The sequence below is a fragment of the Halichoerus grypus genome, chromosome 2 (genome assembly GCF_964656455.1).
Source record: "Halichoerus grypus chromosome 2, mHalGry1.hap1.1, whole genome shotgun sequence".
Lineage (NCBI taxonomy): Eukaryota > Metazoa > Chordata > Mammalia > Carnivora > Phocidae > Halichoerus > Halichoerus grypus.
Window position 1 is genome coordinate 172,377,576 of NC_135713.1, and position 12,897 is coordinate 172,390,472.

The window sequence follows — 12,897 nt, forward strand, 5'->3', positions numbered from 1 at the left end:
GTGAGTGGGGATATTGCTGTGATGTAAAGAAAATACACACGTACTCCATGCCTCCTAGTTAATTCTTATTTATTTTGGAGACAGGCACCTTTGGAAATCGTTGATTTAGGCAGAGCTTCAGATTTTAAAAATGGAATGCTTTTTCATCACAGGACCCAAATCAAAATGGATTTTCTCCATATTCTTTTCAATCTCCTTACTGAGATATCCCTATTTTTAGTTTCTGCCTGCCTTAGCGTATTCTCTTTTGCTTGAACTCTGTGGATAGTTTCTTCCTTCTGTTACTATAAACTTAACTGTCCCCTTGATGTGGTTTGAATTGTAGTGAAACTTACATGGTTGATGTGTTCTACATGTAAAGCAGGATAGTATACTATCTAAATGTGGGCTTACAAAAGTTGCTTGAGTCTTTTTGTTTCTTAGTTTCAGAAATCTTGTATGGGTCTTTTGATGCCTCTGATATGGAAAGTGCTCATTCTGGGTAGTGTGACTTTTCTGACAGTGCAAATCCTGGTTTGGTGTAGTGTGGGAGGTGACCTGAGGCCCATGTGTATGACTCCTACATACATGTAAAGATACACCGTTTGCTAGTAAGTCTGACATCTGTGAGATTCACTAAAGTTAATAATTGAATCTTGACACTTTTTGTCACCTTTACTTTCAGACTGTCAGCAGAGGCCTTGGGTAAATTACAGCCTTTTGTTCATGGTGCTGTGCATTATTCTATTTAGATAAATGGTGCTATTGTACATCAAGACCGGAAAGGAAGCATTATCCAGAGTGCCCTTTCTCTTTGCTGACAGAGGTTTTCTAGCCAGAGAAGTGTCCTTTCAGTGTGCCCAGCTGGAATAGTGTGGGCTAGAGGAGAAACTGCCTTTTCCTAAATACAGTGTATGTTTTTCAGATCCTCCCACTCTGTTTTTTTTTTTTTTCTCAGTATAATTAATGTACAGTGTTAATGTCAGGTATACAATATAGTGATCCAGCAATTCTCTACATTTCTCAGTGTTCATCATGATAAGTGTGCCCTCCCACCCTGTTTCCTACAGATTTTTATTTTTACTTTTCAGAAATTTTAAGTCAGGTACTATTTTAGTGATAATTTTAGTTTTTTTAGCCTATAGGACTAAACTACTACATACTCGTTTTGCATCTTCCTATTTCTTCCTCTGGAAAAGATTTGCAGTGATTAAAGAGCTTAAGTTTTAGAGTTGGTGGTGTTGTGGAGAAAATCTTTGTGAATTATAGCCCAGTTTTGCCTGGTAAATTCTTCAGTGTGGTTTTTGTAACCACTGTCTTTTTATTAGGCAGTTTTGGGGAATAATTACCCAATACTGAGTTTCTATTGCTGTTCCAGTTTCCTGTGCTTAGAACTTTTATAATTTCTAATTCCCAAAATAATTCTGCAAGGAAATTGGGCCCCATTTCACAGAAAACTGAAGGGGGCATAGCAAGTAAGTCTCAGAGTCAAGATTTGAACCCAAGACTCTCCTGAGATTCCTCCAGTTTGTTTGTTATTGTCATCTTCTAGAATAGAGTCCAGTCTCACTTTGGTCCTTCTCAGACAGGGGTACACGGTGTCTGGAGTACACAGCAGAGTGCAGGAGGCCTTTGTAGCTGCGGAATAAATGTGGCTCATCCTTCTTGCAGTGTCATTCTTAACTTGATGGCAAAGAAAGTAAACACAGACTAAACACTGCTGTGTTAAGGCTTAGAATGTAAAATTGCATGAATGCTTAAGCCAGAACACAAAGCTTGTTTGCCCTATGCCTCTTCTCACTGTGCCTCCCGGGTGCTCTGGGTATATGAGTTTGGGCTGGCTTGCCATTAGGAGGCATATGAATGTTTGAGAAAGACTAGAAGTGTATTCATTTGTGAAAAGAGGGACTGGATAAGTTCATACATCTGTCTTGCAGCAAAAGGAACAAGATTGTTCATCTTACCCTCTTGTAAGCAGAGCCATGACATCATATCTTCTCATCTATTTGGCAGTGAGCTGTGATACAAAACACTAGTGCTTTCAGAGCCAATAAATGATGCACAGGGCATTCTTCTGCTGAAAACTTGCCGTCAAAACTGTTCAGACAATAATACATTTCCTCTCTAGAAAGGACTTTGGCCTTGGGATGGGGGCTGGGTCCTTTTTTTCCCTAATTGGTTCTATTTTGTATGTTGGAAATGTCGATGCCGATAGGATGCACTAGGCCAGTTGATAAAACCGTTTCGTCAGCCTTCTGTCCATTTTGTGATAATTTTCTCCAATAAAATTATCCATTTCAAAATTGTCTCCCCAAGAAGTAATATTGCCAATAGCCCTGCTTATATGGTTAATAGGACATTCATTCACTGAGTGCTGGTTCTATATCAGACTTTATTCTGTGTACTGGGAATATAGTTGTGACTAGTCCTTGCAAGCTTATGTTCTAGTAGGGGAAAGTGAGATGACAACTATAGAGTAGGGTAGTAAGTATTGCAAAAGAAAATGAAACAGGATGGGGACACCTGGGTGGCTCAGTCGTTAAGCGTCTGCCTTCGGCTCAGGTCATGATCCCAGGGTGCTGGGATCGAGCCCCGCATCGGGCTCCCTGCTCCGCGGGAAGCCTGCTTCTCCCTCTCCCACTCCCTCTGCTTGTGTTCCCTCTCTCACTGTGTCTCTCTGTCAAATAAATAAAATCTTAAAAAAAAAAAAAAGAAAATGAAACAGGATGCAGAGCTTCTCCTGTGGATTTGTACTATACTCCTCATGGGGTTGTGTTGGACCTAAGAGACCGGTAATGACACATTCTTTCCCTGTCCCATCTTAGGAAGTATTCTGTTATATCCCCCTACTTTTCTGTTGATATAAGCCTTTTTTTCTATCAGGCCAAGGTGTCTTGGGATGATTTTATATGATCTCAACTCATGCTATTCAATAGCAAGTCCATCCTTAGCCATCAGTTTAATAGCTTTTGCATGGTTACAGATTCTTTTCACCAGTTTAATTAGTTACATTTTATGATGCTTTTCTGAATAGCTTTTTGAAGATCAAATTAATGTTTGTAGCCAAACAGCTAAAAATTACACTTTTACCTAGGAGATGGTGTGTGCCTTCTAAAATCTAAAACCCCCTAATAGGAAAAGCACAGACTGATGTTTTTGACCCCAGTAGGATTTTGGTCTAAATTCCATTGTTTGATGGAAATTGCTGTATACTATTTTTACGTCATTCTATTTTGGCTTCTGAATAATAGAGCTGTCGGTAAGCTATATGACCGGAAGCATTCCTTTAGACTCCCTTTAATTAAATCCATTCTGAAAAGCATCAAATGAAAAAGTAGTAACTCTAGACAGAAGCAGAGAAATTTCTGAGCTTAAGATCTGCACCTCTAATTAAGAGAATGTCTTCAGGGGCGCCTGGGTGGCTCAGTCGTTAAGCATCTGCCTTAGGCTCAGGTCATGATCCCAGGGTCCTGGGATCGAGCCCCACATCGGGCTCCCTGCTCGGTGGGAAGCCTGCTTCTCCCTCTCCCACTCCCCCTGCTTGTGTTCCCTCTCTTGCTGTCTCGCTTTCTGTCAAGTAAATAAATAAAATCTTTAAAAAAAAAAAAAAAAGAGAATGTCTTCAGATACTCAGCACCATAGGTTTAGAAGAAGGTAGGTATATTTTGGACTGGTCAGAGGTACGTACCTGAAAGGGGCTAAGCAAGACCAGCCCTTGTGATCATTTGTGGGACTTTTTTTTTTCTTTTGGTCTACTTAGTGGCCATCTCATTTGATACTGTTTTATAAAAGACTTTCTTTTCTTGGAGTCAGGTGGACTTGTTGCCTTATAGAACCTTACTCATGAGTTCTCCCTCTGTATTTCTGCTATTGTAATATATTGCCATTGGATGAGGCTGTTTCCTTTTGGTATCTAGCTGAACTAGAGCTATGGGCAGACTCAGCTTAAACTTTTGGCTCAACCTGGCTCTGTTGAGAAATCATATAACTGTGCTGAAATCCCTTTAGCCCACAAGTTACAATAAGTCACCATGAAATCATTGCTTTCCATCTAGTTACTCAATTAACACTGCAAGGACACATTACTATGTAGTTCAACCTGAGCTTAGCCCAATTCAGCACTACTTCAGGGATGGTGAAGTGGCCACTCTTTGGCAGTAGCAAGATGTTGCCATTTAATGACTACAACTACTGTGATTTAGATTGGGGATTAGGGGAACCAAACCACTATGGCTTGCATACCACTAACCATGCCACCATTTGGACCTGGGGTATCAGCTGCACACCTTTAGGAAAATTCTCAATTTTCAGCATTTGAAATACTCTTTTGCTGAAATTGGCACTTCACCTTTCTTTGTCTTCCTCTGTCCTGACATTTCCTTCGTGGAGAGAATGGCAGCTTTAGTAAGGCGATCCTGGGAACAGTGGGAAGTGGATAGCTCCAGGAGACACTTAAAACATGGTAGCTAGACACCTAAGATGGAGATTTAAAGCCGTGCCCTGCACACCTAGCCCTTTCACTCCCTTTTCACTCAGCTCCCACCAGCTCACTGGATAACAGATATCATCGGATTTTTACAAGTTCTCATTTGGCTGATATTGTACCCTACCTGTTAAGTATGACCAGGCAGATGAATCTTGTCTGACTCTAGATAATACCAGCAACTGAACTAACATGGTTAATGGCTAGCTCAGGCCAACATGAGAACTTTTCTGTGTTTTATTCAGCCTTCCAGCTTTCTTCTTTCTTTTTCTTGCTTACTGTCTGCATCATCCTGCTTGTTACTGTGGACAGGAGAGGCCACTCCCTGGGTAACTGGCTCCCATCCATGCTGACATCTCTTTATTAGTCACTCTTGCCCATCACTGTGCTATCACCCTTGTCATATTTTCCGAGAGGAGAATGATAACCTCCCTCAGGAACTTCTTCAGTCAAAGGAAAGATGCTGAATAAAGTCTGAATAATAAGTTATAGTTTTGCTAGGTAGAAAACATGTATTGAAATTGTCCTTTCCCTTCGCTATCTGGACATAACAGCACAGTTAGGTGAACCTTTATACTTTTGGCTACGTGTCTCTTAATACCCTTTGGATCCTGTCTCTTAAGATCAGAGTTCTTGATTCTGTATTGAAGCTGAGTTGTATGTGATATACTGAACATAAACATGGGACTACTGGATTGCTTTTCAGTTTCTTTCGTGTTTTTGAATAAAATTGACAAGCAGCATGGTGGGGAGAGTACATTCAGATCTTACCCAGCTAAGATAATGTTCATATAATACTCAAAGATAACAAGAATGAAATCTAAGAAAATAAGGGCTATACGTGGGCTTTATTTCCTTTGGAAATAACACCACCAGTGAGTGCCTTTTCTCAATACCTATTTAGCGTATAGGATAAAACTGTCATTTCTCTTCCAGTGTGGTTTTTTTTTTCTTTCCACTGAGTGCCAATCAGGTCCATAAAGAATTCCATCTCTTTTAAGCTTGGATTGTAAGCCTGGCCAGAAGGGAGAAGAATGGTTGAGGGGAAGAAGAGGTAAGCCCATTAGAAAGTCAAAGCAGATCAAAGTATCAGGACAAATGAGACATTGTGCATCCTCCCCTTTGTTATTAAGGTTTTTTTTTTGTTTTTCTTCTCCTCCTCCTCAAGGTCTAGCTTTCTTTTTATTCAGGATTTAGCTCCAGAGTCATTTTCAAACAGGTAAATCTTTTCTGATTCCAAACATTATCTAAGGCATTGGTTTTCCACCTTGTCTATACGTTAGAATCACTGGGAGAGCTTTTCAAAATTCTGATGCCCAGGCTCCACCCCAGAACAATTAAATCACTACCTCTGGGAGTGAGACTCCAGCATCAGTATTTTTTTTAAATGCCCCCCAGTATACACACACAGGTGGTTGATTTATTGTGTGTATCTAAGGTTGATAGAACACAACTGTAGTAGTTATTAGTACTCTTATTCTGTGAAACCTTCTAAGGTTTTATGAAGGAGAAATTAAAAAATTAAAGACCTCCCATAATCAGCCTGCCTTTGCAAACTTATTTTCTGTGACTTTTTTTTTTAAACACATATCTACCCTGTGCTCAGTCTAATTGGACTACTTCTTCTTGATCTTGCTTTTATTCATGTTTTTTACAGTGTTTGTGCATGCTGTTTGAGAAATAACCTCCCCCTTTTTGCTTTTATCATCCCACACTACCACCTCTTTGAAGCTTTTCATTATTCTTCAGCCAAAAGGAGGCTCTTCCCTTCAGTATTTCTCTTTTCTCTCTCTCTCTCTCTCTTTTTTTTTTTTTTTGCTTTAGAATATTCTGTGTGGTTTTGCATTCATGTTTTATTTCTCCTGCCAGTTTGCAAAGTCTGGGTCTTATTCATCTATGTATTCCCCTCATTGCCTGGCATCTTTACATTCACCATAGTGCCTTGTATCCAAATGATGTTATATAAGTGTTTGAATAAAAGGTGGTTTTCAGATGTGTGCTATTGCAGAACCAGAGAGAAAGCAGATGTGTGATATCTTTTCTACTTGCTTTCAGACTTTTCCAGTTGTTTGAATTCTTCGTTGTGGTGACCTTTTTATTTATTTACACATGTGATTTTTGGCTTATTTTCAACCATGAAGTAATCTTCAGGAACCAGGTTCTAGAAACGGCTCTTCAAGGTTTGGAGTGCTCTGGAACTTAGAGCAGAGAATGCTTATTAATGCTAGTTATGAAGCACCTGCCCAGCCCATTTTCTGTCATGGTGGAAATAGGATTTTGTCATAGGTCTCACTGTTTTTCAGAATAGATTATTTTTTTAGAATTTGGCAACCCTGTTTCATGTATTTTTTCACTGAGAAGATAAATCCTCTTTCTCAAATCCTGAAAACCAGTACAATTTTGCTTTTTAACATAACCACAGCACAAAGATTCCCAAGTTTCTACCACTAAATGACAGATAATAAAGGAAACAGTGTTTGTAGAGCAGACAAGGCATTTGGTGATTCAAAGAGGAATTTCAGATGCACAGTGAGAACTAGGGAAGACGCAAATGCAGAACTGTAGCCAAAAAAGGTGGTGTTCGCTTTTTATACAGCACTGTTAGTTGTGTGTATGTGTGTTTTATGTTTCTTCATGCCAGCTATTTTCAGCTTCAGTTCTTCTTTAATGCTTTTGTCATGGAAGCCTGACTTCGGGATGAATTATATCAGAGCCCTGATGGGGGAAAAGGCCAGATTAAGACCATGTGGAATGATTTTCCTGTCACCTAGCTAATTAAGTCCATCTAATTCTCCAATAGTTAGCATCCTTTTACATGATCTCCAGATAAATCACAGCATTTCTCCTTAGTACTATCGACTGTGAAAGAGATTTGAAGCATTGCATGCCTTCCTACTTCCTCCCCGGGTAGGGCGTCTTGACCTCTCCCAGCGGTTTTCTTTCTTAGGAAAGTTCTAAATTCTAAAAGTCACTCTTTCCACCTGTAATTTTTGAAGCTTGAAATTGCTCAATACTGGTTTGGTTCCCACCTTCTCAGTGGGACAGCAGGTTTTGTAGATCAAAGCACATTTTAGGTTTTCTTTGCTTTTCTTTTTTTTCTCCCTTAAATTTCTTTTTAGGGGAAAAATAAAACGCTTTCAAGACATTACTGCTTGTTGATAGAGCTTCTTGGAATATGTAAATTCTTTAAATCCGGTTAGGTTTGTGCCTATGTACCCCAGTGAGAAGATTGGATCTGAAACATCCCTGAGATGTCCCAGCTCCATCTTCTTTCCAAGTTTTCTCAGAACTCCCACACACCATCAGTACCACTACTCGATTCCCCTAGGACATGTTTCTTTGCAATCTAGAATTTCTTTAAGCTTTGGGAGTCAAGTTGAACAGCATGTATTCCCAGCAACTTGGTAGAGCAATTTACAGATTCTATATGGGCATCTAGTACTTAGCTAAATGAACTCTACCTCTCTCTCCTCTCTCTCCTTTCTCTCTTTCAGCTTGGCAGTGACCTTGGCGGGGGCATTGGAGGAAGTCCGGCAGTAAGTGCCATCCGTTTTTTTCACCATGGGATGCGCTGCCCCCTGTTTGATGCCTTTCCTATGCACACATTCTCAGACCAGTCACCGCTGCTGTCTAGTGTTGTACACCAAAACCTCTATAGCAGTAAATGAAGAGTAGAAAGTAGCATAGGGTTACTTGGATTCTTCGGAGGCATACACCACATGTGGTATAGGGACATCTTTAGGGATTGGCGCTCTGGTGTCTACAGAGTTCTTTGTCTTCCTGACATTAAAGAGCTAAAGGAAATGGAACCTCCCATCTTGACTGGAGAATGCTCTTATTCTCTAGTGTCATCTACAAAGAACTTGAGAGAGTCAGCGGACTCAGAGGGAGACTCTCCTCGTAAGTGACTGAGTTTGGGGTGGGGTATGAATATCCATCTCCCCCCAGGAGAGTTTCCTACTAGATATTTATGCCTAAATGGGAAAGTAAGACTTGTCTGCACCCAAGTGGAAATAGAACTGCTTTCTAAGTTGGATGCTTCTTCTTTCTATAGACACAGACTCCCCCTTCGTTAGGGTACATGTAGGCCTTTTGCACAGAATCATGGAAGCTAAAATTGGAAACAAACAGAAAAGATCTTGGATCACTGTGTTCCTGGTCCTACTGATTACTCTCTGATAGAACTTCTAAAGAGTGTCTGTATATTATCAATGGTGAAAAAATAACTGTGATGATTAAGAGGACAAAGAATATACTAATTCAGCTCCAAGAATATTGTAATTATGGTGTGTCCTTACTGTTTTATCAATACTACTAAAATATGGAGCAACATGTTAAGGGCTATTAATCTGTTTTTCCTGGTTTCCCCACCCCCCTTCCCTTTTTCCCTGCAGGTGGGACAATCCTTCATCCCCTCATCAGTGCCTGCAACCTTTGCTCCTTCACCTACTCCTGCTGTGGTCAGCAGTGGTCTGAATGACCTGTTTGAACTCTCCACGGGAATAGGCATGGCACCTGGTGGATATGTGGCTCCTAAGGCTGTAAGTAAAGTGATATTTTCTTAATGAACAATACCTGAATTACTTAATATTTTTTGTTATTTCCACTGATAATAAGTCCAAGGTTTGGGCCCTTGTCCTAAAGGATTTAAGAGGAAGATGAAAAGTAGCCTGAAATTTAGCAATACGAGAAGCACCATAGCATCTTCATTAGCTATTTCTATAATTAGACTTAAAATTGGAAATATTAAATATTTGTGTTTAGAAATATTGTCTGGTTTGTCAGCACTGAAGTCAATCTAGTGTAAACCCAGTTGATGCAACCGTGAGGGGTGGGGGGGGGGGCAGGGTATAGTATAGAGGAATAACATTTTTACTTCTCTTTCCTTCCATTCCCTATTGGTATTACATGTGGATTCTAGAGTGCTGATGCTCACATTTGGCTTTCATGGATTTTAGTGTACGTTTTTAGAGTTCTGATTTAGGTTTCCGTCATTGGTGCTTTTCTAGTCTCAACCTTGCTTAATGTCCTGCTCAGACTGAATTTCAAAAGTGGAAACCGCTGTAAGTGAAGCTTATTTCAGCCTTTGGGAATAGTGCCATCCAGGCTAGGCCCACTTTCTTGTAATTGTGCCTTTCTGGGGGACAATATGCCTGTTTGTTTCCTGAATTCTCTGCCTGTTCATCTGACTCTGGAGGATCCCTGTTAGAGTTGTAGACCAGTTGTCCATTCCAGGGGTCATAACTTTGTCTACACAGCTGCTGAATAGAGTAACCAAAAATAGGATTTAAAACTGAGCCATAATATTTTGGCACAATACGGTAACTTGGTTGTGAGGTTTCTGTGTTGGATATTATCCCACAGACTTTTAATTGTTGGTTAAAAGATTATCTAATGCATTTGTTTACTAATATTAAAGTAATACGTACAAATGACAAATTTAAGTAATGTAGAAATGACAGATGGAAAATTAAGTTTATCTGTCCTCACTTTCCCATAGGTAGCCACTATTAACTTTCTTGTGTGTCCTACCGGAAGAAAAGGATTATGCATATACCTATATGTCTGTGTTCTTTAACAGAACTATGTCAGGGGAATATACTGTTTTGCATCTAGTTTTTTCTCTACCATATTATTTTGAATGTCTGTATCCACTGTATTGATGTGCCACAACTTATTTAATCATTCTCCTGTTGATAGACATACAGGTTATTCGCTTGGTCCTACCACCCCCCTCCCCACTTTTTGTTATTACAGTGTTGCAGTGAACATCTTTGCATATGTATATCCTGGTATACATATATTTTTTTATCCTGGTATACTTTTGTAAATATAGCTATAGGGCAAACCTGCAGTGTGCTTGATCATTTGAACATTTTTTTTTTTTAAAGATTTTATTTATTTGACAGAGAGAGACACAGCAAGAGAGGGAACACAAGCAGGGGGAGTGGAAGAGGGAGAAGCAGGCTTCCCACCGAGCAGGGAGCCCGATGTGGGGCTCGATCCCAGGACCCTGGGATCATGACCTGAGCCGAAGGCAGATGCCTAACGACTGAGCCACCCAGGTGCCCCGATCATTTAAACATTTTAAAATAGACATTCTCCACTTCCAAAGGTGACGTCACATTATATTCCCAGCAACACAGTACAAAGTGCCAGATTGCTTAAATTCTCTATTGAGTATTATTGACTTTTAGGATTTTTGACCCTCTGATGAAAAATATCTATGGTTGTTTGATTTCATTTTCTTCCTTCCTTTCCTTTTTGGTCTTTAGCGTGGCTGAGTATGTTTTTATGTTTATTCAACCACCCACTGATGCTTCGGTATTGTGTCTTAGATGGTCAGAACAGTTCATGAATTTCCTGGGTTTTTTTTTTGTTTTTTTAAGATTGATTTATTTTTAGAGAGCCAGCGAGAGCAGGGGGAGGAGCAGGGGAGAGGGAGAGGATCTCAAGCAGACGCCCTGCTAAGCTCAGAGCCCAACGCAGGGCTTGATCTCATGACCCTGAGATCATGACCTGCGCCAAAAATCAAGAGTCAGACACTTCACTGACTGAACCACCCAGGTGGCCCCTGATTTTTTTTTTTTTTAATTAACTCTTATTGTCCAGGATTATCACAGGTTCTAGGGCCAGGGATGGGTAATGGATTATATAGAGAAGATAGGCATTCAAAGTACTTAAGCCACATCTAAGTACGATTTACCAGAAACTATAGCAAGAGTTAACAACATACGTAAGACATGGTCCTTGCCTTTAAGATTAATGATAATGGTTTTAGTGGTGATTAAAAAAAAAAGTCTTCAAAGATACAGACATGCTATTTTCATTAGTAGATTCAGTTCCTTCCCTTTTAAGCCTTTTACCAAAGGTGCTAATAAAAAAAAAAAAAAAAAATTACACTCATTGGAATTTCTCTTTTTCTTGTATATACTTTTGGTAGCAGTAATCAAGCAGTAAAATGACCAAGTTGAACAGAAGATGGAGAACTAGCCGGTTTATTCATAGACTGTTTTTGTGTGGGTTTAGTTTGGTTTGGTTCTTCAATTGAGAATAATCTCAAAATTCAGAGAATATCCAGAGCCTTTTGCATCTGACTTGATATTTATAGTATAAAAATCACCATAATTGCCTAAAGAAGCGAAATCTTAATTTCATCTTTATATATTCAAAACAAATAGCATTGAGATAAATCTTGTGTGGTTCCATTGGGCTCTGTACTGTCTTTTAGGTCTGGCTGCCTGCAGTAAAAGCTAAAGGCTTGGAGATTTCCGGAACATTTACTCACCGCCAGGGGCACATCTATATGGAAATGAACTTCACCAACAAAGCTCTGCAGCACATGACAGACTTTGCAATCCAGTTTAACAAGAATAGGTAAGATGTCTGAGTCCTCAACTCAGTCATGAAACTTGTGCCTTGTGTACAACAAGCCAATGTTCCATTTTTAACAATGCATTCAAAACTCTGATGTTGGCAGATGTTGGGTGTAGAGTGAGAGCTGGTCTTGCATGTCTATTCACTTGCCAGCTTCCACTCTGGAGGCCCTAGGGAATTTCGTTGGGAAACTCATCCATATAGAAAAACCAGAATTTGCTTACTGCCTTCTTAAAGGATTCTAGGACTAGAAAGTTTTTAATAAACCATTTATTAAAAAAAAAAAAGTTTTAATTAAAATCCATTTATTCGTTCAACAAATAATTGTTTAGCATCTATGTGCCAAACATTTCTAGGTACTGGGGCTAGAGTAGTGAACAAAACAAATGAGTATCCAAAGCCCACATTTTGTTGGGAAAAATGAACATACTTTGGTTGATGTCAAAAATTTGAAACAGTCAGTATACCTGTTAGCTAAATAATGTAGGCAGACAGTCTGCTTTTAGCAATGAATTCTTTGCCTTATTAAGGAAGGGAGCATGAAGATGTAAATATTGATTTTCTATGGTTCTGAAACATCACTGTTTTTTATTAAATATCGTGGTTCAGGAAACTGCCTGCTAGACTTTGATGGCAGGTCCATTCATAAATACAAGATAATCAGACTTGTTTCCAGCAAAGTAGTAATTGGACCCTTAAAGCAGATTTAATAAAATTTATCAGTGACAACTTATATCAGTGATTGTCTTACTTATTTCTGAGCATTTGGAAATAACTTTTATACCTTAGATTGAAAGTTTGGCACATTAGAAATCACTCATCTAGAAAGTCTATGTTTCCTTTTGTCAGACTAGTTCTATTTCCAGCTATTTACCAATTTTAGCCATTCTTAAGAGTTTATAGTGACTTGCATTTTAATTTATTTCTCATTTTAATTTGCATTTCCCTAATGACTAATAATATTGAGCAATTTTTTTCATCAATGTATTGACCATTATATCTTTAGTGAAGTATCTGCTCAGATCTTTCTTTTTTTAGTTTTATTATCAAGTAATAAA

The 12,897-nt window shown here is 39.1% G+C and overlaps 1 protein-coding gene across 5 annotated transcripts in view; it reads left to right on the plus strand.

Moving 5' to 3' along the window:
* The window catches only part of AP2B1 (adaptor related protein complex 2 subunit beta 1), a 133,500-nt gene that overhangs the window by 81,472 nt on the left and 39,131 nt on the right, over positions 1–12,897 (plus strand). For 4 of the 5 annotated variants that reach the window (XM_078063718.1, XM_078063724.1, XM_078063712.1 and 1 more), the window contains 3 exons: positions 7,957–7,998; positions 8,857–9,003; positions 11,694–11,839. In XM_078063718.1, coding sequence (XP_077919844.1) covers positions 7,957–7,998; positions 8,857–9,003; positions 11,694–11,839 — 335 coding nt within the window. The remainder of the gene's footprint in view (positions 1–7,956; positions 7,999–8,856; positions 9,004–11,693; positions 11,840–12,897) is intronic. The other variant, XM_078063732.1, reaches the window with a different exon arrangement.